This window comes from Microcaecilia unicolor, chromosome 1 (assembly GCF_901765095.1).
Source record: "Microcaecilia unicolor chromosome 1, aMicUni1.1, whole genome shotgun sequence".
In the NCBI taxonomy this organism is placed as follows: domain Eukaryota; kingdom Metazoa; phylum Chordata; class Amphibia; order Gymnophiona; family Siphonopidae; genus Microcaecilia; species Microcaecilia unicolor.
The window spans coordinates 359,930,080-359,954,836 of record NC_044031.1 but is presented as its reverse complement, the minus strand read 5'-3'; the positions used below and the strand labels follow the sequence as shown (position 1 = coordinate 359,954,836).

The window sequence follows — 24,757 nt, the reverse complement described above, 5'->3', positions numbered from 1 at the left end:
CAAGTGGCATTTGACATACGTAGGTCATTACCGCCCAGATTCTTTACCGCTAGGTCAATGGTTGTCAGTAAGGTCTCGGACCCAAAATGGACACGCAGCAATTTTGATTTTGCTGCACATCCGTTTTCATTACAGGTGCGCTAAAAAATGGATCAGTGCGCACCCAAAACCCACTCCTTCACTACCCCAAGCCATTTTTCAGCATGCCTTTGTAAAAGGACCCCTAAGTAAAGAATTAGCTTAATCTGTTCCTTACCTAGCTGAGATCATATTTGTGCACCTTTATGATTTTACATACAATTCCTTATGTGTTCCACCTCTGCTTACACCCTGTTAAGGTTTTTTATTGTGCATTGTGTTGACATTGTAATTATATTATGTACTGTTATTTGAATGTTTGTACTGCTGTAATTTTGTAGCAGAGGAGTAGCCTATTGGTTAGCACAGTGGACTTTAAACCAAGGGACCCAGGTTCAAATCCCACTTAGACTGAAGAAGATTCAGCAATTCCAACATTGGAGGAACATAGGGCGATACCTATGGTCTGTGTCTCGCAAATGGCAAAAGACAGGTGAAGCTTTAGCAACTCCAGTGTAGTAGATCACTTTATCATCACATGCTGCAAGTAAGAGTGCTGTGCAGCTTAGAGGGCAGAGGAAGATATCTTCACTGGTAAGCTGAATACTGTCAGCAATACTTGGGGATGATATATGGTTATAACCAAGACTCCATGTTTGGCTGTCTGTATGGTTGTCGTGGTCGAGACTTGCCAACCAGTGTTTGTTTAAGCATGGGTGGCTATGGCCCGCACAAAGTGACGGACGCAGCTCTTGCCACTTTGTTGAGCAGACTGGATGGAATCGTATATGTCTTTATCTGCCATCATTCACTGTTACTGTGTATATTTCTTCTGTCCACATTGTTCTTTCTGTACACCACCTTGGGTGATATTCATAAAGGTGGTAAATAAGTCCTAAATAGAAAAAAGAAGAAAGAGGGGGAAGAAATGTAGGAGCAATGGTGTGACCAGAAACCCACATTGCCAGGCACATCCTAGGTTTAAGCACCTGCTGGTTAGAGGAGAATCAGGCAACCACTTGAGATAACATTAAGCGGAAGAAGATCCACTCTCGCAGGATCAATATAATAGAGAAGCTGGATATTGTCAACAAATAACTAAAGACCAATTTAAAGACTGGATCAGTGTGGCAAGAGGACTGAAAAACAGTGAAAAAGAAACGAGCTAGGACAGATCTCTACAGAATATCAACAAGAGAATGGAGCATGGACATAGAAGTATCAGTCTTAACTCAAAAAGAAAGCTTGAACAGAAATAATATAACCAAGATCTCCAGTTCCTAAACAAAGAGGCAGTCCAGAAGAATTTAATGGTTGACCAAATCAAAGGCTGCAGATAAGTCAAGGAGAAACTACTAGAGCATATTTACTTGACTCCAAGTGTTGCCAGATCTCATTAAGAATTAACAGCAGGTAGGAGTCGGTGCTGTGATACTCTTGAAAACTAAACTGCTTGGGATACAAAGAGTTGATTTTGGCGAGAGAGGATCAATGCTGAAAAGGAACTACTTTATCCAAAACCTTAGACGTGAGCAGAGTATTAGATATTGGTGATTAATTCACAGGAATGGTTAGATTTTTTTTTCAATAGTAGTTTAATTCTTCTAGCAGTTGGGAAGCTGTCCTTCTGAAAGACTCGGATTAATCAGCCTCAAGATTGACAAAACCAGTTCCAGATCCTGGTTTTTCAGAACAGATGGAGGCATATGATCTAGCATAGAGGAAGTAGAGGACAGAGAAACTAGAACTTTAGTGAAGTAGAGAGATGAAATAGAGTTAAAAGGAGTCTTAAGAGCAGCTCACTGGCAGGTAAGAAGAAATTCCTGCTGTCTCAGTCCCATTACAAATCTGATGCAGTGTCTGAGAGGTGAGTACATCGGTAAACCTTAAGTGGGAAGATACTGCATCAGATGTGTTAGTGAAGCTAAAAGGTGTAGGAACAGAGATGTGCAGATAAGAAGGTGGTATATTATGTGTCAGGTTGTGAAATGCTACTGTTAGAATATGTTTTTAGTCATCATAAGTTTTATCAACAAAAAGAAAACAAAGTATCTGGATCAGGACATTGTTGAAAACTGCCCACAGAAAAAACTAATGAAACTGAAAGGATGACAATATATAGAATGATGTATTAAAACTGAGTAATTCTAATTTTAAATTTGAATAGAGTCTGAAAATCTTAGAAATTTTTTTGACAAGTTCTTTAATTATGAATAAGCAGGTGACTATAATGGTAAGGAAAAATTTTTTGATGATAACCTTATAGTCTACGTAGTTTTCTTATCTGGAATGCTCTACCTTCAGATTAGTGGTGCAAAGCCTAATGTGGTCTCAGGTTGACTATTGTAATATTGTCTACCCAGGCTGTCAGAAAAATCTCTGGAAAAAGCTACAAACAGTACAGAACATGGCTGCTTAGCTTATTTTTTCCATCCATAAAAATGAGAGTATCTTCAATGGATGGCATCAGCTGTTCGAAATGCGATTCTATCAGGCTCATTTTCAATAGAGAAAAACGTCCAAAAAGTGACATAAGTCTGCATTTGGTCGTTTATCTCACAAAAACACCCAAATCAGTATTTTCGAAACCTCATTTTAGACGTTTTTCTCTGAAGTCCATCAGAAGGACGTCTAAATCTCAAGGGGGCGTGTTCAAGACGGGACTTGGGCGTTCCTAAGACTTAGACGTCTTTCAGCCATAATGGAACAAAGCAAAAATGTCTGAGACTAAAACTTAGACATTTTGAGCTAGACCTCTTTTTATAACGAATAGCTGCAGTAGAAATTGAACCACTTCCCCAGGATCAAAGTCTGCTGCACTAACCACTAGGCTACTACTCTGCTGCACACAAGAGGTGCTCCAAATGATCAGATGACCACTGGAGGGACTCGGGGATCACCCCCTTACTCCCCCAGTGGTCACTATCCCCCTCCCACCCAAACAAATGTGATTAAAAATATTACTTGCCAGCCTGTATTGCAGCCTCAGATGTTATACTTGGGTCCATTAGAATAGCATGCAGGTCCCTGGAGTGGTCTAGTAGTGGTGCAGTGCACTGCAGACAGGTGGACCCAGGCTTCTACCTCCCCCTACTTGTTACATTTGTGCAGGAAACTGTGATCCCTCCAAAACCCACCCGAAACCTACTGTATCCACATACTGGTGTCCCTTCACCTGTAAGAGCTATGGTAGTGGTGTACAGTTGGGGGTAGTGGGGTTTGGGTGGGTTTTGAGGGGTCAGCAGACAAGATAAGGGAGCAATGGTGAGATGTGTACCTGGGAGCACTTTATAAAGTCCACTGCAGTGCCCCCTATTGCTTTCCTGGGATGTCACTTTTCCACTATTCTACCTGATGCCAAGCTTTCTATTTTTTTATAACATCTGAGCCTTGTGTCTTTTGTTTATCATTAGATTTGGGCTTTGAATTCAGATGAAAATGAGGTCTCATTACATATATCTAAATACCAGAGTGCTATTTTTCCATATTTCATAGCAAGAGTGTACATTCCCTAATTACCTGTCCCAGTGCAACTGAAGCTTTTACCTCCTGAGTGCATATAAATAGTTTTACTCCTATGTGTATTCTCTGGTGCATTGTGATGTTTACCTTCTGACCAAAGCTTTTACCAGACTCTGTACATGTAAATGGTTTATCTCCCATGTGGACTTTCTGATGCACTTTGAGATTTACATTACAACCAAAGTTTTACCACACTTAGAACATGTGAATGGTTTCACTTTATTATGGATTTCCCTGTGTATTTTGTGCATTTTGCATTTAGATGTATTTGTTTGAAAATGGACCAAAAAATAAAACATCCAAATCACAAAACATTTTTCCAAGCAGCATTTTCAAAAGGAAAAGACTTTTTTTTTTGTAGAAAATGACCTTTCTTGGTCTGATTTTGGACATTTTACAAAAAAACGTCCAAATTCAGACTTAGATATCATATCCAAAAATGTCCCTTGTGCATCCTCTGTTTTGGATGTTTTGCATTTGGACATTTTTTGTGTGAAAATGGACCAACAAAAGGACGTCCAAATCGCAAGATGCTCATAGCATTTTTAAACACAAAAGATAGATGTCTATCTTTTTCGAAACTGACCTTCTTTCCTGGTCAGAATTTGGATGTTTTTGTAAAACGTCCAAATTCTGTTTTAGGCTTTCTATCGAAAATGCCCCTCCACATCAAATTAGGAAGCTGCAGAATTATCCGTTATTTAGGAAGCTATTAAAGGCTTATTTTAAAACAATTATGTAGATGCTTGATGTTGGCTCTTAAAAATACTGTTTGTAATGTTTATCCCAGATGGTATAGGTGGAATATATGAATTTTTTGTTTGCTTGTTTTTTTTTTTTTGTTTTTGTGTGTGGAAGCTTCACAGGTAATTCATGTAGAAAAATACTTTTTAGTCCCTTTTTTTTTTTTTTTAATACTGGACAGATTTTCTTTCTTGTGTTCTTTGCAAATAGAAAATACCTGACGGGTTTTAGTTTTTTGCTAGGTTTGTTCAACTTTATGAAGCTGTCTCTTTAACAAACATAAACCCTCATGGTACAAGGAATGTTAATAACATTCCTTGAACTAATAGGGCCTAAGGGAGGGTACTGAATAAAAAGTTTATTGAAGATTCACTTTCCAAGAAATGGAATGTTCCTCAAGTGAGTCAGGAAAAAAATTGGAAAAGGATGATTGGCAAGCAGCTGCTAATTTGTTTAAATCAGTTGACATAAGCCTCATGAAGATTTAGTTTTTTGAGCATTTAAAGTAGATGGAATAGACCAGAGTTGAATTGTAAAAAGAAAATAACACAAGACAAAGGGACTAGAGTTGATACAGCTATAAAACCAGTGGTAAGACCAAGTAAAAAATAGATCCAAGGAGTGAGCAGCTTGATGAGTACAGGAGTGAATCTACTATAGAAACCCAAGCTCCCCAAGTGTATCATGTGGACTGAAGTTTGTGTTTATATGCATATTGTATAAAATACAATTTTCAAAAATACAGTCAAGCTCCCGGAAACATTTATTATGTTAAATATAAAGACCTCACGTGCTGCTCAATGAAAGAAATTTATATCATCAAGATTTCTGCACTATTTTTGAACAGTGATCTTTAAACACACAGTTTGAGCAAATAGCAGCCATTTGAAGCATACTAAATAGCAAGTGTGTGTATTTACTTTCTGTGGGATAATGTTTAACCGAAAATATAGGCATACTTTTCCTTAGGAAATTGATGCTACTTATGTTCATACCTGCTGCACAAGTTAGAGTGCCTGTTTTAAAATTATCTTCTCTAAGAACAGTCCTTATTTTATACTCTGCTCAACCAGGAACCCCTTTTTAACTGTTTACCTTCCGTAAATTCAGACTGAAGGATGGCCAATTTGTTTTTGATTTTAGTTCAAATAATGTTGTTTTTCTTAATCTCATTTGCCAAACTCATGTTTTTTCATTTTTAGTTGTATTTTTGAACCAGAAGGTAATGCTTGCAGTTTAACAGACAGCACAGCAGAAGAACATGTCATGGCTTTGGTGGAGCATGCTGCAGATGAAGCTCGTGACAGGATCAACCGATACCTCCCTAATAGTCAGGTATGTTGCAATTAAACCGTGTCCTTTTTATTTTAACAAAGTAAGACACAGATAAGCTCTTGGGTCCTTCAGGCCTCCAGTTTGTATGGTTTTAAAGTCTACCCAAACATGGAACCTTTAGACCAAAGGTATGGAAATATATTTAGTGCTAGATTCTGTATATCGCAACTAAAGTTCAGCATGGTTTATAGAATGACGCTTAAGCCAAATGCCCGCGACTAAATTTATGTGTTGAGCACACTTATTCTATAATTATGAGTGTAACTCAAAAGCCACAAAATGCGCATGACCCTCCCACTTCTGTGCCCCCTGAATTGGACTACTCATAAATTTTAGGCGCATAAGTCCTGATTAAATCCAATTAGTGACAATAATTGCTTGTTAAAGCCAATTAGTGGCACTAATTGGTTCGCTATTTTAGTAAGTTGCATGTGCAAATTGGGTGCATGCCTAAATTTGCACACACAATTTTTGATGACTTTTTTTATAGGATCAGGGGGTAGGTGTGGATATTCTGCCAAAAAAACAAAAACATGTGTGACTTTTTTCAGGCCTTGAATTGCCTACCATAGTGTATAATTTAATGCCTATGCTTTTGTTCTGATGTATGTCCAAGATGAATCTTGAAATGTACATATATTCCAATTTGCATGAATAAATCCACTACTTGTAAATCATTATAGAATTAAGCCTGTTTTACATTTAGAAAAGGGCTTTTATAAAATTGTACATCTCAATACATACTTTTACACAGTCTGGGTACATATTTCTCCAGGGGTGTAGTTTGGGTGAAGTGGAGGCAGAGTTGCAGAGTCCTTGCATAGTTTGTAAAATACATAGATATGAGCTTAGAGCACATGCATACGTCTGCACTCTTTTCAGAACTGGCATAAAAGTGTGCATGGGTATTTGCATGGTTTTGCTGTTGGTCCTGGGAGCCTGTTTTATAAAGACAGGTGCCCATTCTGCATTTATGAAATAGACTTAAAAAATAGGTGCCTTGTTGTAAAAATACCTTTTAAGAATTTTGAACACAGGATTTTCTTCATACATTCTCTGTACAGAATGAAGATGTGTTTTGGGGTGATCCTTTGCAGTTTTTTATATTCTGTATCTGAGAACAGCAATACATGTTTATCTTTTATTTTCCTCCTAGTCACAGCCATTCTGGGTCACACCCAAAGATCCACCTAATTCAGCATTCTGTTTCTAACATTGGCCAATCCAGGTCACAATATCAGGCATGATCCCAAAAAGTAGTTGGATTCTATCCTGAGAATAAGCAGTGGCTTTCCCCAGGTTTACCTTAACAGTTTATGGACCTTTTCTTTCAGGAATTTGTCCAAACCCTTTTTTTAACCCAGGTATGCAAAGTACCTTTACCACCTTAGCTATGTACTGAATGAAAAATATTTTCTTTGAGAACAGATGATGGCAGATAAAGACCTGTACGGTCCATCCAGACAGCCCAACAAGATAAACTCATAGCATAAGGGTATGATGTGATACTACATACTTGATTTGTCCTTGCCATTTTCAGGGCACAGACAGTAGAAGTCTGCCCAGCAGTAGCCTTATTCTCTAAATACTGAAGCTGTCATCAAAGCCCACTGCAGCCTATCCAAATCTCTCCATCCACGATTAGGGCACAGATCATAGAAGTCTGCCTGGCACTGATCTTGTTCTCCAACTACTGAAGCTGAATCTGTCTAGCCCTGTCCAGGGCACAGACCGTAGAAGTCTGCCCAGCACTGACTTTGCTTCTCAATTACTGGTGTTGCCATCTAATCCCCTCTAAGCTTGTTTGGTTCCATGCCTTCCATGCAGGATTTCTTTGTGTTTTATCCCATGCATTTTTTAAATCTTATTGTTTTCATCTCCACCACTCCCTGCGAGAGGGCATTCCAGGCATCTACTACTCTTTCTGTGAAAAAGTGCTTCCTGGTATTATTCTTGAGTTGGCCCTCCTGCAGTCTATATTCATTTCCTCTAGTTCTACCACCTTCACTCCTTGGAAAAGGGTTGTTTGTTTGTATATTAATACAGTAGGCTGTGGTTGGGAGTCAGTGGAGCGCATATAACATGAACAACAATAAGATAGCATCAAAGACCAAGTGTCAGATGATATACAGTATTTCTGCAACAATTGTTTACAAAACAAAAAATAAAAGTACTGTAGAGTATTACAGAGTCTGAGTTCTAAACTAAATGTAGGCCATTGCTTAATTTTTAAAGTCGGTAATCTTCAGCTGTGTTAGGTTAGCAATATGCTTTTTTTCTTGCAAAGTCAGTCATTTGCCTATGGTGCATAGTTTCTGAAAGTTCTGCCCCATGTTCCTCCATAAATCTGATAACTTTATAAAGAGCAGCAATTTCTTCAACAAGCGAAATTTTCATAGTTGGCACATTGTCATAGACGTCTCTGGTGTTCTCTGGGATATCATGCTGTGGTTGAACAGCCTGTATAATGTCCTCCTCTGACATAAATTTCATAATAGGAAGAACTCCATCATTATTTTCGTCTCACTCTAATCATTTGTGCAGAAGTTTCTATATCAGTCTTTTACCGTATTGTAGGTATAGGTATTTTTTTGTTTGTTTGTCTGGTTAAACATATTGATACCTGTTTCAGAAAAGCCTTTAAATTTAAGTGTCAATGTTTTTAATGAAATCACGTAGTTTAACTTCATTTCCATGCCAACCTCTGAGTGTTGATTCAGAAAATTTGAGGTCCTTTGATATTTTAGCTTGCAACTCAGTGTGTACTCTATTCACAGCCGATGTTTTTTTCCTAACTGAGTAGCAGCACTTTTACTTATTTCCATCCATCTCAAATTTAAAATAGGCAGAATTAGACAGAAATACATTTCGCCTCTGTCACACTTGGACCAGACAGGAAGTTCATTCTTGCTAGTGCCAGATAATTTCTGGTACAGCTTACTTCTCGCATTATCGAGTACCTTGCATTATTTTAACGATTTTGGGAGGCAGATTATTAACGTGTAAAAAGTGATCACAAGCATTACTGGTGTGCATATAATCAGTGTTCTACTGTACCTTTCAAATATTTGAATGTCTGTATCATATCACCCCTGTCTCTCCTTTCCTCCAGGGTGTACATTTTTGTCGCTTTTCTCTGAACCGCTTCAAGTGTTTTTACGTTCTTAGCGAGATGCGGCCTCCAAAACTGAACACAGTATTCCAAGTGGGCTCACCAATGACTTGTACAGGAGCATCAACACCTCTTTTCTTCTTCTGGTTATACCCCTCTCTACGCATCCTAGCATCTTTGTGGCCTTTGTCACCGCTTTGTCGCATTGTTTAGTCACCTTGAGATTCTCGGGCACCATCACTCCAAGGTCCCTCTCCTGAGCTGTGCTTATCAATCTCTCTCCTTCTATCTTGTAAATCCCCTTTGGATTTCTGCACCCCGCGTGCATCACTCTGCATTTCTTCACGTTAAATTTTAACTGCCAGACCTTTGACCAGTCTAGTTTTTGGAGATCTCTTCTCATGGTTTTTACTCTCTCTGGGGAATCCACTATATTGGCTATCTTTATGTTATCCACAAAAAGGCAAACTTTTCCTTCTAACCCTTCAAAATGTCTCTCACAAATATATTAAACAGAATCAGCCCCAGTACTGACCCCTGGAGCACTCCACTACTCACCTCCCTTTCCTTTGAGCAGATTCCATTTACCACCACCCTCTGTCACCTGTTGGTCCACCAGTTTCCAATCCAGTTCACCACTTTGGTCCTAGGTTCACCCCTCTCAGCTTATTCAGTGTTATGTTCTGCTAAGCAGGCTGAGGAGAGGCTGGAACCCACTCTGCTAGGGCTAGGGAGGGGCTGGAGACCTCTCTACTAGGGTAGCTGTGTGGGACTTGTTTGCTATTGGTCATCTGGGTTGTAGCTGTTGTCTGCAGCTACAGATGTCAGTAATCAGGATCTATTTTTCCCTGCAGTTTTCAGGTATTGCTCTAGCGTTTAGGATTCTCCTGCTGTAGCCTCTTATCTGTTTCTTCTGAGAGCTGTTGCTCTGTGCGCTGAAGGAATCTGTCTCCCTTCTTTTGTGTAAGTGCTAGCATTTTCTTTGTGTTCAGATTTGTATTTGTCTCAGCGTGTGGTTAATTGGCTTTTGTCTGCAGCTGGGCTGTGTTCTCTGGTTGATGGGGCAGTGTGTGCCTTCTGTGGCCAAGATGCACAGAAGTCCTCATTAGAGCCGTTCCGTACCAAATTCCATAACGAATCGGTACGGAACGGCTATGCACGAAGGATAGGGAATGCAAATGAGCTGTTCGTTGCAGCTCACTTGCATTCACTAACCCTTCGTTAAAAACGTCGGTAATCAGCCCGTAAAGCATGCGCAGAGCAGCCAAGCGTTATGCTGGCTGCTCTGCGCATGCCACAAATGTAAAAAACAAAAAAAAACCCCAAAAACAAACACGTCCTTTATGGACGGCCTTGCCCCCCCCCCCTCCCCGCCCCACCCCACCCGAGGTCGCCGCTGCTCCCCACTTCCCCTGCATAAAAATCAAAACTTTAGCAGCCCCGGCCCCCCCTCCCTTCCTCCCTCCTTTCTCTCTTTCTCCCCAGCTCCGCCTCTCGCCATCCTCCGTCCCCGCCACCTCCCCTGAGGTCGTTGCCGCCACTCCCCACCTCCACCGTGCCCCCCTCCGTCTTACCGGGCCCACGCAGCGCCTCTCACCTCTGTGTGAAGGCGCTGCATGGGCAAGAAGAGCAGCTGTTTGCCTCTTCACCAGTCTTCCAACGTCTCTCCTTTCCTCCTGGGTTCGCCCTTGGTTACTTACGTCAGACGAGGGCGGGCCCAGGAGGAAAGGAGAGACGTCGGAAGACTGGCGAAGAGGCAAACAGCTGTTCTTGCCCGTGCAGCGCCTTCACACAGAGGTGAGAGGCGCTGCGCGGGCCCTGTAAGACGAAGGGGGGGAGCGGCAGCGACGACCTCAGGGGCGGGGCACGGGGGCGGAGTATGGCGGGAGGCGGAGCTGGGGAGAAAGAGAGAAAGGAAGAGAAGAAGGGAGGGGGGGCCGGGGCTACTAAAGTTTTGATTTTTATGTAGGGGGAAGCGGGGAGCAGCGGCGACCTCGGGCAGGGCAGAGGGCAAGGCCGTCCATAAAGGACGCTCCTGACAAGCGCCTTTACCCCCTCCCGATCCTTTTTTTTTTTCCTTTTTTTTTAAATGCAGGGGGAGCAGCGGCGACCTCGGGCGTCAATAAAGGACGCTCCTGACGCGCGTTTTTGCCCCCTTCACAATTTTTTTGTTTTTGTGTTTACATTTAAGTTTTAGCCGGGCAGCCCCAACGAGAGGTACAGACTTCTCGTTAGCTTTCTGGTCGTTTTCCAGCATTAGGGTAGGCGGAAAACTTTAGTGCATCTCATTTCAATAGGGTTTCTACACAATTTGCTCATCTGCATTCCGTTTTTGTTTGCTGCTACCGTCGTCGGAAATTGGGCTTTAATGCATGCCAGGGTTGGAAAACTGTTCGTTAAAGGCTCCTTAAAGCCTGGTTTAGTTTAGTGCATCTTGGCCTGTGACTGTCAACTTGTTTATTTTAGTTCTGTCTGTTGTGGTTCCACCTCCTTTTCTGGGGTTAGTGTGCTATGTTAACCCCTCGATCTCTCTGTCTGGCTGTGTGGGTAATTTGTACCTTAAAGTCTTGCTTTAGCCCATACTTCTTTTGCTTAGTTCTCTGTACTGTTGAATCCTGCCTGGTCTGTCTTGTCTATCTGTCTGGTTCAGCTTCACCTGATACAACTGCTGCCTTCTGTTGGCCTGAAGTCCTGCCGGCCGCCTGAACCCAGGGGCTCAACTCCTGGGGGACAGTGACTAAGTGCAGGTGAAGTCTCTAGAAGCTGTTCCGGTATTGTTGTCCCTGCTTTACCCCGTGAAGTCCTGTTGTTACCAGCCAGTTCCTGCGGCTCTGCTTCCAGGAGTTGGCTGCAGCCTAGCCTGCTGGTGCAGGCTGAATGTGACCTGAAGTTCTCTACCTTTGAGGAGTTTTGCACCTCTCCTCGGGAGCCTGGTGTTCTGGGTGAGTACCCTGTGGTTTATTAATTTTTTTCCTAGTTGTGGTTCGGTCCACCCCAGGCCGTTCCTAGATTCCCCTCCTGTTCACGGCCTGAGCCCAAGGGCTCACGATCTGGGAGCTAGTGACCGTAGTAACATTCAGGAGTCTTCTGTGAGGAACCATATTTTAAAGGCTTTGCTGAAATCCAACTAGATTATATCTAGCTTATCTCCTTTATCAATTCTTTGGTCACCAAAGAAATAATTCGGATTCGTTTGGCAAGATTTTCCTTTCGTAAAGTCGTGTTGCCTCGGATCCTGCAACATGTTGGATTCTAGAAAGTTAACTACCTTTTTTCCCTTCATCAGCAATTCCATTATTATTCCTACCACTGATGTGAGGTTTTACCAGCCAGTAGTTTCCCACTTCTTCCCCGTCTCTGCTTTTGTGAAGAGAGACTACATCTGCTCATCTCCAATCCTGCGGAACCTGTCCTATCTCTAAAGATCTATTAAATAAATCCTTAAGAGGTCCCGCCAGAATTTCTCTGAGCTCCCTCAATTTCCTGGGATGTATCTCATCCAGCCCCGTAATTTTGTCCACTTTCAGGTTTTCAATTTGTTTATAAATGTTTTTTCTTCCCTGAATGATGCAATATCTGCTCCATTCCCAGATGTACCATCGGCATCTGACCTCGGACCGCCTCCAGAATTTTCTTCCATGAACACCGAAGAAAAGTATTTGTTTGTTTAGCACATTCACTTTATCTTCATCACTCTTCAAATAACTGTTCTTGGCATCTTTCAGTCTTACAAGCCCATTCTTAGCTTTTCTCTTTTCCCTGATATCTGAAAAAGGTCTTGTTACCTCATTTTACATCTTTAGCCATTTTTTTTCTTCCACCTGTGCTTTTCCTAGCTGTATTTCCCTCTTCTTTTATTTTAATCTGTTATTCTTTTCCATGATCTTCTTACTGCGTTCTGGAACACAGCCTCTTTTGCTCTTATTTTTTCAACCATTTGTTTGGAGAACTGTGTAGGCTTCCTATTTCTCTTATTTTCATTTAGTTCCCTTGTATAAAGATTTGTTGCCATATTTATAGCAGCTTTCAGCATGGACCACTGTGCTTCCACTTCTCCTATGCCTACCGGTGCTGTCAGCTCCTCCTTCAGGTGTTCCCCCATTTTACCAAAATCAGCACATCTGAAATCCAGTACTTTGAGTTTTATACATCTACACTCTGCTTTTGTTCTCATATCAAATCATACTGTGTGATTTTCACTATTGCCTAGGTGGGAATCACTTCCTGTATTTGTGAGCACTAGATCCAGAGTTGCCCCTTCCCTCGTGGGTTCTGTCACCATTTGTCTGAGCAAAGCACTTCGACAGGCAGCCACGATCTCTCTGCTTATTTCAGATTCTGCTGATGGGATGTTCCATTCCACATCAGGCAAGTTGAAATCTCCCAGCAACAGTACTTCCCCTTTCATTCCAAGCTTATGGATATCTTCGATCAGATCCTTGTCCGGCTTATCTGTTTGTGCTGGAGGTCTGTAGATAACACCTGTGTAGACACATGTTCCGTCTTCTGTGCTCTGCTCTGCCAGCCATAACACTAGCATTTTATGGACCTCTTTTCTGCCTGCCGTGTTGGGGCTGGTCTTGTTTTACAGATTGTCCTGTTGGATCTGACTATGGTGATCGAGTTCCTGGCCCGTCTCCTACCACCTCCCATCCGGTGTCCATTTCAAAAACAAATAATTTAAAAGTAATCCTGGCTTTAATGGGTGACCAGTGCAGCTTGCATAATAATGGAGTGGCTGTATCAAAATGCGATACCATGAGGACAAGCCTAGCTGCTGTATTTTGGGACATTTGCAGCCTTTTTAGGACCCCTTCCTTACATCCATCATAGATGGAATTGCAGTAATTGTACTGAGTTAAAACCAAGGATTGAATTTGCAGTCTAAAGATGTCAGACAAGAAATATGATCTGATTCTCCTCAGCTTCTGTTGAGTTTGTTGGCCTTTATTGGGCTTGGAGGCATGGTCCTTAAATGGTTTGAAGGTTTTTTTGAAAAAACATTCTTACCAGGTGATGATGCAGGAGATGTCTGAATCATGGGTTCCTGACTGCGGAGTCCCTCTAGGATCACCAATATTGTCCATATTGTTTAATGACCCTATCCCCACTCATCTACTCAACACTATCTCTCCTGCTGTCACCCCTTTCATATCCTCAATCTGTCACTTTCCACTGCGACTGTCCCTGATGCCTTCAAACATGCCGTAGTCACCCCACTCCTTAAAAACCCTTCTCTGGATCCTACCTCTCCTTCCAACTATCGCCCCATCTCCCTCCTCCCTTTCTTATCCAAGATACTGGAATGTGCTGTCCACCGTCGCTGCCTCGACTTTTTCTTCTCAAGCTATTCTTGATCCACTCCAATCTGGCTTTCGCCCCCTTCATTCAACTGAAACAGCACTTGCTAAAGTCTGCAATGATCTATTCCTGGCTAAATCCAAAGGGCTCTATTCTATCCTCCTCCTTCTCGATCTTTCTGCTGCTTTTGACACTGTTGATCACAGCTTACTCCTTAGCACGCTGTCCTCACTTGGATTTCAGAACTCTGCTCTTTCTGGTTTTCTTCTTATCTCTCTCAACATACTTTTAGTGTATACTCTGGTGGATCCTCCTCTTCCTCTATCCCGCTCTCAGTGGGTGTACCTCAAGGATCTGTCCTAGGACCTCTCCTTTTCCCATCTATACTTCCTCCCTTGGTGCTCTGATCTCAGCCCGCGGTTTTCAATATCACCTTTACACTGATGACTCCCAGATCTACCTCTCCACACCAGAAATCTCGTCAGAAATCCAGGCCAAGATATCTACCTGCCTGTCTGACATTGCTGCCTGGATGTCTCACCGCCACCTGAAGCTCAATATGTCCAAAACGGAGCTCCTTATCTTCCCACCTAAACCAACCTCTCCCCTTCCTTCTGTCGACAACACGCTCATTCTTCCTGTCTCATCTGCTCTTAATCTTGGGGTCATCTTCGACTCCTCCCTCTCCTTCTCTGCACATATTTAACAGATTGCTAAAACCTGTCGTTTCTTCCTCTATAATATCGCCAAAATTTGCCCTCTCCTTTCTGAGCACGCTACCAGAACCCTCATCCACACTCTCATCACCTCTCGCTTGGACTACTGCAACTTGCCTCTCACAGGTCTTCCACTCAGCCATCTCTCTCCTCTTCAATCTGTTCAAAATTCTGCTGCACGATTATTTCGCCAAAGTCGCTATGCCCATATCAGCCCTCTTCTGAAGTCACTTCACTGGCTCCCTATCCGTTTCCGTATACAGTTCAAGCTCCTCTTATTAACCTACTAGCCGTTAAGCCCGTAACAACGGGCTAGTTTTTTGTTTTCCTATGGCCTCCCCCCGTCCACCAACCCTGCTCTCTGCCCTGCCCTCCCCCCATGTCCAGCAACCCTCCTCTCCCCCCTCCCATTCGCTCCATCCACCCATGTCCATCAATTGTTCTGTCCCCTACCCTCCATCCTCGGGCTCCCATCCACCGCGATTGTGACCTCCTGTGCCCTGCCGTCCCCGCCGCCGCCATTTCGCCGTCCCCCCGGCGTCGCCACCTCCCCTCTTTCCGCTGTCGTCGTGTTGTCAGTTCTCCATCGCTGCGCCTGTTTCCCTCAGTTCCACCCCCTCCTTCCCTCCCTGCTCCCTCCGCCTCCGATTTCCATGCCCATGTCCAAGCCCTCCTCCCTATTGGGCTGTACTGCTGGTGGAGGCGGGGCTTGGACTTCTACACTCTTAGCATTCTGAGTGACTCTACTGCGCATTTGCAGGTGAGTTGGTCACTTGCCGTTTATATGTTTGATTGGGTGCGTGTGTGTTTGGATCAGAGAGTGAGTGAGAAAGAAAGTGTTTCTCTCTGATAAAGAGACAGACAGCGTGAGAGTGAGCTCTCACAGTGGTGGTGGTCAGTGGCTCTGTATATCCATTTGTTATAAGCTGCAAATCAGGGTGGTTTTTTTTTGTTGTTGTTGTCCCCCTCCCCTTCTTAGAATATTGTGTGTGGGTCTGTGTGTGAGAGTGAGTGAGAAATGAAGTGTGTTTCTGTGGAAAAGAGACAGTGAGTGTGAGAGTGAGCAGCTGGTGTGTGTGTGCGTGTGTGTCTCTGTGTGAGTGAGAGAGAGTGCTTGTGAGCTGTTAGTACTCCCTGTCTCATTGGAGGTTCAGTGTCTCCTTGTAGTCAGTTGTTGGAGCTGTGTGGCAGTGGAGGTTCAGTGTCTCTCTTGTAGTCAGTTGTTGGAGCTGTGTGGCAGTGGAGGTTCAGTGTCTCGTAGTCAGTTTGTTGGAGCTGTGTGGCAGTGGAGGTTCAGTGTCTCCTTTTAGGCAGGTGTTAGAGCAGTTTGAAAGGCAGGCTCGTTTTTTTCAGTCGCGTGCCGGTCTCCCTCCCCCCCTCCCCGCATACATGTTGTTGTTGTTGTTGTTGTTCCGCCCCTTCTGCTGACTCGTGCTGTTCAGTGAGCCAAAGGGGCGGGTCAGCTATGTCTTTGCTTCATGCTGCAAAGCAAGACGTGTGTGTGTGTGCTGCGAGTGAATGCACCTGTTTACCTTTTTCTGTTGGCTCCAGAACGTTTTTTTGATCCCTTCTTGGTTTCTGCTGCGGGTTTTTTTGTTGCCTCGGCCACTTCGTCGTTCCTGCTGTGCCCTTGTACATGGTGGTTCTCTTCTCCATCCTCCCTCCCTCCCCCTCCGATGTCCATGCCCCCTCCTTCCCTCCCTATTGGCTGCATTACGTCCTCCTTCAATTTCCACACCCCCTCCCTATTGGCTGCATTACGTCCTCCTCCAATTTCCACGCCCCCTCCCCTCCCTATTGGCTGCATTACGTTTGGTACAGGAGCTGCTGGTGGAGGCGGGGTTTGGAGTGTTGCTCCTTGAACTTTCGGTCTCTACTGCGCATTTGCGGGTGAGTACGGTCACTCGCAATTTATATGTTTGATAAGTGCATGCACTCTGCTGCCCCTCACTACCTCTCCACCCTCATCTCCCCCTACACTCCTTCCCAGGAACTCTGTTCACTAGGCAAATCTCTCCTAATTGCACCCTTCTCCTCCATCGCTAACTCCAGACTCCGTTCCTTTTATCTTGCCGCACCTTATGTCTGGAATAGACTTAATGAGCCATTAAGTCAAGCTCCATCCCTGGCTGCCTTCAAATCCGGGCTAAAGGTCTACCTGTTTGATGCTGCTTTTAATTCCTAACTTGTCACTTGCTCGTAACCTTATCTTGTCTCCTCTCTTCAAAAGTCCCTTTTCCCTATGTGTCCTATCTGTCTGTCCTACCCTTATCCCTTATTTGTCCTGTCTGTCTGTCCTGATTTAGATTGTAAGCTCTTTTGAGCATGGACTGTCTTTTCTTCATGTTCAATTGTGAAGCGCTGCGTACGACTGCAATAGAAATGATTTGTAGTAGTAGTAGTACTAATGGCTCAACTGGGTTTAATACTCTTTAAAAAAAAAAAAAAAAAAGGATTTCAGAATTTTGGTGATATAGCTATTTTCGTTCCATTTGAGAATGATGTACAAGACATCCATTCTGAGATTGAATTGGGTTTAACTTTAAACCTGTTGGAAAAATGGGCTAGAGATTTCAGATTAAAGTGAAATAGGGATAAAACGAAGTTCTTGATTTTGGGTAGTCCATGTAAGAAAATCACATGTCAGAGTTTGACTGCTTATGGAATGACCTTCCTGATTGAATTAAAATGTAAAATATTGGGAGTAATCTTGGATCATTACCTTTCTTTTGAACCACAGATTTCTACATTTCAGTCAGTCTTTCGACTGCTATGGAAATTAAGGAGAATCCGAGCAAATTTAGATCAAAATAAAACACTTTTTCTATCTTTGTTGTCTGGGTACTTTATTTTTCCATGCATGTTGATACTTGCTTACCAAGATTATTATAATTCATTATATATTGGAGTCAATAATACAGTTATCAGAAAATTACAGACATTGCAAAATACAGCATACGTCTGATTTATAGATCTTCTAAATTTGATAGGATGACACCATTGTATTTAGAACTTCATTGGTTACCAGTTAGGGCTCAAATTTATTTAAAAAATCTGTTCATTGGTTCATGTCATAGTTTTAGGATTAATGCCAGGTTACATTTCTCAACTTATTGATCTACCAATTAGAAACTCTGAGGCTTCTGTAAAATCCTATGTATTATAACATTATTCTAATCCCAAGAAGGTTAAATATAAAAGATCATTTGCAGCTAGTTTCTCTTATCAAACCACCTATCGGTGAAGTTTACTACCAATATTCATTAGATCTAAATCAAATCATAGTTATTTTAGAAAGATTCTGAAGGCCTATTTAATTGTTAAGTTTATCATATGAGTATTTATATGTGCAAGTATTGTTGTTGGATAAATTGTTAATTTTTCTTTATCGTTCCTGTAATTGTAAACTTTCCCAGGTATGCCTGGTCTCTTTAGATTGTAAACTGTCCATGTAAATGTATGGTTGTTTTATCATCTACTAGATATGTTTTCTTTGATCCAGACCATCTGCAGTTCTTGGTAGAGGCTAAACCTCCTTTGGAGGTTTATGATTGCTATTGGCGTGATGGAACTTAGTTGGGACTCTTCTTTCCATTTCTTTTTTTTTTTACTTTCTATCTTATTCCTAATTGATCCCTTTTGCTTCAAGGATGTTTTTCTTTCTTCATTCTTCCCTTTTAGTGGACTAGGTAGCACATATTTTGGTGCCTTAAATGTTATTTTTCCTTTTGATATATTTCTATTATTGTACTTTGCTTGCAGCTGTATTGGCTTGTATGTTTTGATTAAATGTAAAAAAAAAAAAAAAAGATTGTAAACCACAATGAGCTTCTTTGAGTCTATTGCGGGTTAGAAATAATACATTTTTGGGGGGGAGGGGGGGTATTTTTGTATGACTCCTCAAAGCAGTTATCGTTTCTGCGCTAGGTGCAGCAGATGCCTTTTGGATTCCTGTGACTCCCTTCACCTTTGGCTTCCTTGTGCAAGGCTGCCTAGTGACCTCCAATTTGCAGCACTTCGGACTTTCCCCTTTGAGGGTAAGTTGTCCACCTTCTGTGGACCCTCGCTTTTTTGCAGGGCTCTTTTCCTCTTGAGGAGTGGGACACCATCCCTGCATAAGACGACTTCTCCTCCCCCGTTTTGAAGGATGCACATTATGCTTTCCAAGGAGATTCTTCTTGACTTGCATGCTTCTTCTTCGCGAATAATTTGCATTTTGATCCCGGGGGCTGGAGTTCTGCCTGTAGGCTCCCTTTCCTCTCTTCTTCTGGATTATGGTTCCTTCTCTGCAGTAGTCTCTTTCTGGTCTGCCTAGTGGTCCTCCAACTCAGGATGGGCACTGAAGCTTGATTCTTTGGCTTTTGGGCAGACGGCCTTCGCGGAGGTTGGATCCTTTCCCTAGCTGTAGATCTCCATAGCTGCATTGGGGAAGAGAACTGACCTGGCCACGGTCACTGATGTGGGTCAGAACTCTATCTCTTCCTTTTCAGGGGACATTTAGGTTGGTCATGGTTCAAACTCCATCTCTGGGTACGTATCGCTGATCTGTTTTGGAAGTTGAGCACAGCTCCTTCTTATGATCCAAAGTACCTTCTCTAGTTGGAAATTAGATCTCCATCTCATTAGCAAACTTGTCTCATTGTAGACTTGTTAAGCAGTCTGCCGTCGCTTTCGGTTGGGCACAGCTGCTTCGCTATGGTTGAACAGGCCTCTATCTCTGGATGTGGAGCACTACTCCATCTCAGGATGTGCATCACAACTCTATTTCTGGAGGTGAGCGCAACTTCCTTTCTAGAGGTGCAGCTAGATTTGGTCTTTGGAAGTCTACTCGCCTTCATCCCTGGAGGTCTAGTTTGGCTTTTCTCTGGAGGTCCAGCGCATCTCTGGACGTTCAGCTTGACTACAGTTCTGGAGGTGGAATACTTCTACTACTACTAATACGACTACTTCTCCGGAGGTTGAGATCAATTCCGTTTCTGGCAGTATAATATGGCTCCAATTCTGCTGGTTCAGCAGGACGCCATCTCTGGTTGTTGAGCAGGGCTCTATTCTGCATGTACAGCTTTGTCCTATCTCTGTATATAGAGCTCGGCTCCTTTCTCTGCATGTACAGTTTGATTCCAGCTCTAGATGTAGAGCTCATCTCCATTTCTGGATGTAGAGCTCGGCTCTCTCTCTAGGTGAAGTTATTGGATCCCTCTCTGAGTGTGGGACATGGCTCAATCTCTGGATATAAGGCACGGCTCTGTCTTTCGAGGTCAGGCATTGCTCCATCTCTCACTGTAGACTTTACTCCTTCTCTTGTTGAACGCTTCTCCTTCTCTCGAGGTAGACTGTAGCTCCATCTTTTGCCATCGAGCATAGCTGTCGTTCAATTTCTAGCATACTTCCATCTTTATATGTTGAGGGCAGTTCCATTTTTCAATGTAGAGAGCAGGTCTATGTTTCGATGTAGAGTGCAGATCCATTTTTGGAGGTAGAGCACAGCTCCATCTTTCTTTGTAGTGCATACTTCATCTCTCGGTGTAGGGCGCGGCTCTATATCTGTGTAGCATGTCTTCGACTCTGAATGTACTGCTAGAATCCTTCTTTGGCTTGACACCTTCTCCATGGGTACAGCAGCGCTCCTTTTTTTGGAATGAAAAGCATAGTTCCACCTCTAGATGTGGGTGCGCATCTCCATCCTTGACTGTGAACCCCGCCTTTCTTTTGGGTACGGAACACTGTTTTGTTTCTGACGGTGGAGTACGTCTCCGTCTCTGGCCGTGGACCATGACCCAGTTGGATCTAGCGCACATTTCCGTCTTGGGATGTGGAGTTCATTTTCATCGATGGACATAGAGCCCATCTATGTTGCTGATGAGAGGGCATGACTATGTTTCTTGAGGTAAACTTTGACTGCGACTTCGCTTTTGGTTCGCGTCTACACCTTTAGCTTCAGCGGGCCTCCATCTCTGATCTTGGGGTAGACATCTTTCTTCTTATGCTTTTTATTTTCCACTTCTCAGGCAGTGTAGCAAGGTGCAGTACTATACGGAATCTCTGAGGTGACATTCCTAGGGGAATGTTGAATTCCTTCTCGGACCTGCTTGACTTTGTTTCTGTTAAGGGTTTATGCCTCTGTTCTTTTCTGTGCTGCTCCTCAGTGGCTTCAGCATGGCTCTGATTCATCTGTTCTGCAGCGCTTCTTCAGTAGGTAAGGTTCTATCCTGGCTTAGGACTTGTTCTTCCTTTCTCTGGAACAGTTTTTCCTTTTGTTCCAGGATGGATCTATATCTAAGGGTGGACCTCTTTAACGGCGGTTTTCCACTGTTTTTTATGGTTCAGGTTTACTGCCTGTCTTTCTTCTCAATGCATCCGATATGGGATGCTGCTTCTTGTATCTGTCTGTCCGTCCTGGATTGTCCAACCTTTCGGTTTACCTTTCCTGAATGGATTCTGCTGAGCTATGGATGGTCGCAGCTCGAGGTCTCTTGTAAATTTCCAGTATATTTGTTTCCTGGGTATTGTTTTCCCTTTCTTTCACCTAGACTCAACACTTTTGGGGTGTGGGCCTGGTTACTTCTCAGATCCTATACTATTCTTCCTTTTCTGCTTCAATTTGGTTTGCAGCCTCATTGTTTAGAACATGCTGTTTTCTTCTTTATAGGTCTTGGCAATCCTTGTGATTTTTTTTCTTCTCTCCACAGGAGTCTTGGGTGGCACTCTTCTATGACCTCCGTTTGGCTTCTGGGACGGGGGCCGAGCTAGATAATCGGACATTGTCGGTACCCTGTCCGGGTGGTGCTGCTGCCTCGCAGGGCTGTTTGCCGGCTGCAGTGAAGTGTCTTCTTGCCTTCGTCAAACATTGCCCTTGGTGCATTAGCATCAGGAGGCTTTATTTATCTTTGCTCAATGGCGCATCTCTAAATTCTGTGAGCACATTCTTTTTTTTTTTACAGGGCCCCGACCTTTTTTCACAGGTTGTTTGTTGGGGGATTCTGGCTTTTCGCCGTGGTGTTTTCTCCTTGTAGGAATGCTGGGTTTGAAGGTCCCACCCAACTGGGAGCATTGCTTTGCTATATCCCATTAGTCTGAACTGGTCTGGTATAGATGACAAGAAAAGTGGCATGTTTTTCTGAGAATTGCTATAAGACATGGTACTTTCCTTTAGTCATACCAGACCAATACAGAGGCTGTTATTTCTTTTTATTTTCTTCTTCTAGCTTGCACATTTTGTCTCCTGTACTAGAGTCCCTTAACTCCTTCCTCAGACGTTTTCTTGTTTGTCAGTTGAGTTTTGTCTCCTTTCCTGCATTAACCGCTGGTTTCGCTGTTGCCAATTGCATCTTATAGGCACTATTGCTTGGATGTTCGAAATACTGAACATTCCAGACTGCACAATGTCCTTAAGGAAGAGGTTCTTGGAACTATTTGTTTTCTCTTTCTTCTTCTGCTGGTAGATGGACATAGCCCATTAGTTTGAACTGGTCTGGTATGACTAAAGGAAAGAAAATTATCAGGTAAGACAAAATGTTACCATTTGTGTGATTGTTTTTCCTTGGTCCTATCACAGATAACCTAATCACGTTTTCTCTTAACCTCTGTACAGAGTACCATATCTTGTAGCTATTCTCAGAAATAAAGATGCCACTTGCTGTACTTTTCTGTTAAGTAAACAAGCAAGCCAGTAATTTTCCTCCAAGAGAATAAATCCTCACTCTACAGCATTTTACCAATTAATTAAAACTCCTCCCAAAGAATTAAAAATCCTATTCCAATTTATCCTCACATTATATGCAGTCTATTCATTGTCAGTATTCCTGAAGAATATGCTCCAGGCCTAAAGATATCCATTCACGCTTCTCATGAATCCAGGTTCACCACTTTGCACCTACAAACACTACTGTCTTGTACATCACAATATCGCATCTATCAATACCCCCATGTTGTCTAATAGTGTCTCATTACAAAAGAGCAATTTATCAAACTTAGGATCAAATACTTCAGCTATAACCTCATGCACCCATTCCTCAGTCACTGTCGGGCCTGAGGAGGAGGGAAGATCACCCACCATCTTGGTACTCATCCCTGATTTCTCCTTTTCTTTATTCACATCTTAGCTGTCATTGCCTTATAGCTATCCCCAGTGCAAGAGCAAAGGTGTCAAAAGAAATCTGGTGTGTTAGAAGCTGCTTTCACACTCAAACCAATGACTGTGGGCCAGCATGCACTGGAGCTTGAGCAAGACATATTTTCAGTTCTGTATCGTGTCAAGTGATGTCCCACTGCATAGATTTAATATTTGTGTGTTGTAGAATGTCCTGTGTGGCACAGATCTTGTTTTAGGTTTGTTTTCAGTCCCTGTGAAGGGCAGTACCAGTACCAGCAATTTGCTTTATTTGTATATCTAGCATTGCTAGCTGTTTTAAGTGGCATTACTAAATATAGTGGCTGAATTTCACTGTTCCATGTGTAAGTTAATTGTCCATCCCAAACCCCACCTCCCAGCCTACCTATAAGTTTTATGACTAGAATCTGTGAAGATGCAGTCTATGCATAAAATTATGTATAGACCAGAGCAAATTCACAAAGATTTATGCAGATGATCCAGCCACTTAATGCTTTCTAAATAGGACCAAAGATACTACAATATAAGACAGGATTCTGGAGCTTCAAATATTGTTTTGTTAGTGGTTGTGTTAACATATTGTAATTTGCTGTTCTCCCTTTGGCCTTTGTTCTGTAACAGATTTCTTCCATGGTGCACCATACTGAATGGAGCCCTTCATGGAATCTGTTTTGATTTACAGATTGGCTACTTGAAGAAGAATGGTGATGGAGCTTTAGTGTTCTGTGTCGTCAACCCATCAGATCCAGAGGCAGAGGGTAAAACTTTAGTTGGTTTGATAATACTTGTACTCTGATTTGCATGTTTATAAATTGAATGACTGAATATTGACATGCTGTACAATTGTTGTTAATGAAAAAAATACCATAGTTACTTTCAGGGAAGCTGCAGACATCTTCCAAATGGAATAGGGAACAGTACTCAATAAACCTTTGTTTATCAATAATAAAACGTCAGTATTGATCATCACAACAGGAGCCTCCAGCTCAGCTTTTGTGGATAGGAACTCAATACTACTTATCATGATGCACTATTTACAAACATTATTTAAGAGTTAGTTTCTCCGCAGACTTCTTGCTATCATTTTTTCACGTGTAACCCTCAGGGTAAACGCCCTAGCTAGGCAGAGGCAGGGTTCAGGATATACCCTCAGGATATACCAGGAACTAGCAGAGTCAGGCTGAAGCTACAGACTCCCACCACAAACCGAGGGAGAGTGGCTGAAGGCTTCAGACTCCAAACACAGAGCAAGGGAGTAGAAGGACAAGCAGTCTACAGACACAGAGTAGCAGGGCAGAGCCCCCCCCCCCCCCCCCCCCCCACGGAAGGACTAGCAGTCCACAGACACAAACAGAAGGGCAGAGCCCACACAGAAGGACTAGCAGTCCACAGACACAAAGAGAAGCTGGGCCAGAACCCAGAGAAAGGCTAAGCAGTAGTGCAGCAGAACACTAACTAACCTGACCTGGCCTAAAGGCATAACACCATGCGAAGGCCCTGACTGCAAGCACAGCATTTCCTTATGAAGGCCCTCCCTGATGAGGTCACAGGCACGGGACTCAGGCAGAAAGCACACTGAAGCACAGGGAGGCTCCACACACCCAGGTGCAGTATAGTGAAGCAATTAGAGTTATGCTGGAAGCAGCCAGCACAGAGAGCCAGAGCCAGCTCAGAAAGGACGGACAGAAGCCAGCTCAGAAGCTGACTCCCAGAAACAAGGTAAGGCTGAGGGTGGTCACGGCCACAGACGTGACAACCCAGAATCGAAGGAATTCATGAGAACTCGGGACTCAAACAGCAGGACCTTTCTGGACAAGATAGCACCCGAGAAACATAGCA

At 43.0% G+C, this 24,757-nt stretch overlaps 1 protein-coding gene across 3 annotated transcripts in view; it reads left to right on the top strand.

Moving 5' to 3' along the window:
- Nucleotides 1-24,757, top strand: part of BRD9 (bromodomain containing 9) — a 209,569-nt gene that overhangs the window by 63,720 nt on the left and 121,092 nt on the right. For all 3 annotated transcript variants that reach the window (XM_030209763.1, XM_030209774.1, XM_030209755.1), the window contains exons 8-9: nt 5,547-5,679; nt 23,601-23,676. In XM_030209763.1, coding sequence (XP_030065623.1) covers nt 5,547-5,679; nt 23,601-23,676 — 209 coding nt within the window. The remainder of the gene's footprint in view (nt 1-5,546; nt 5,680-23,600; nt 23,677-24,757) is intronic.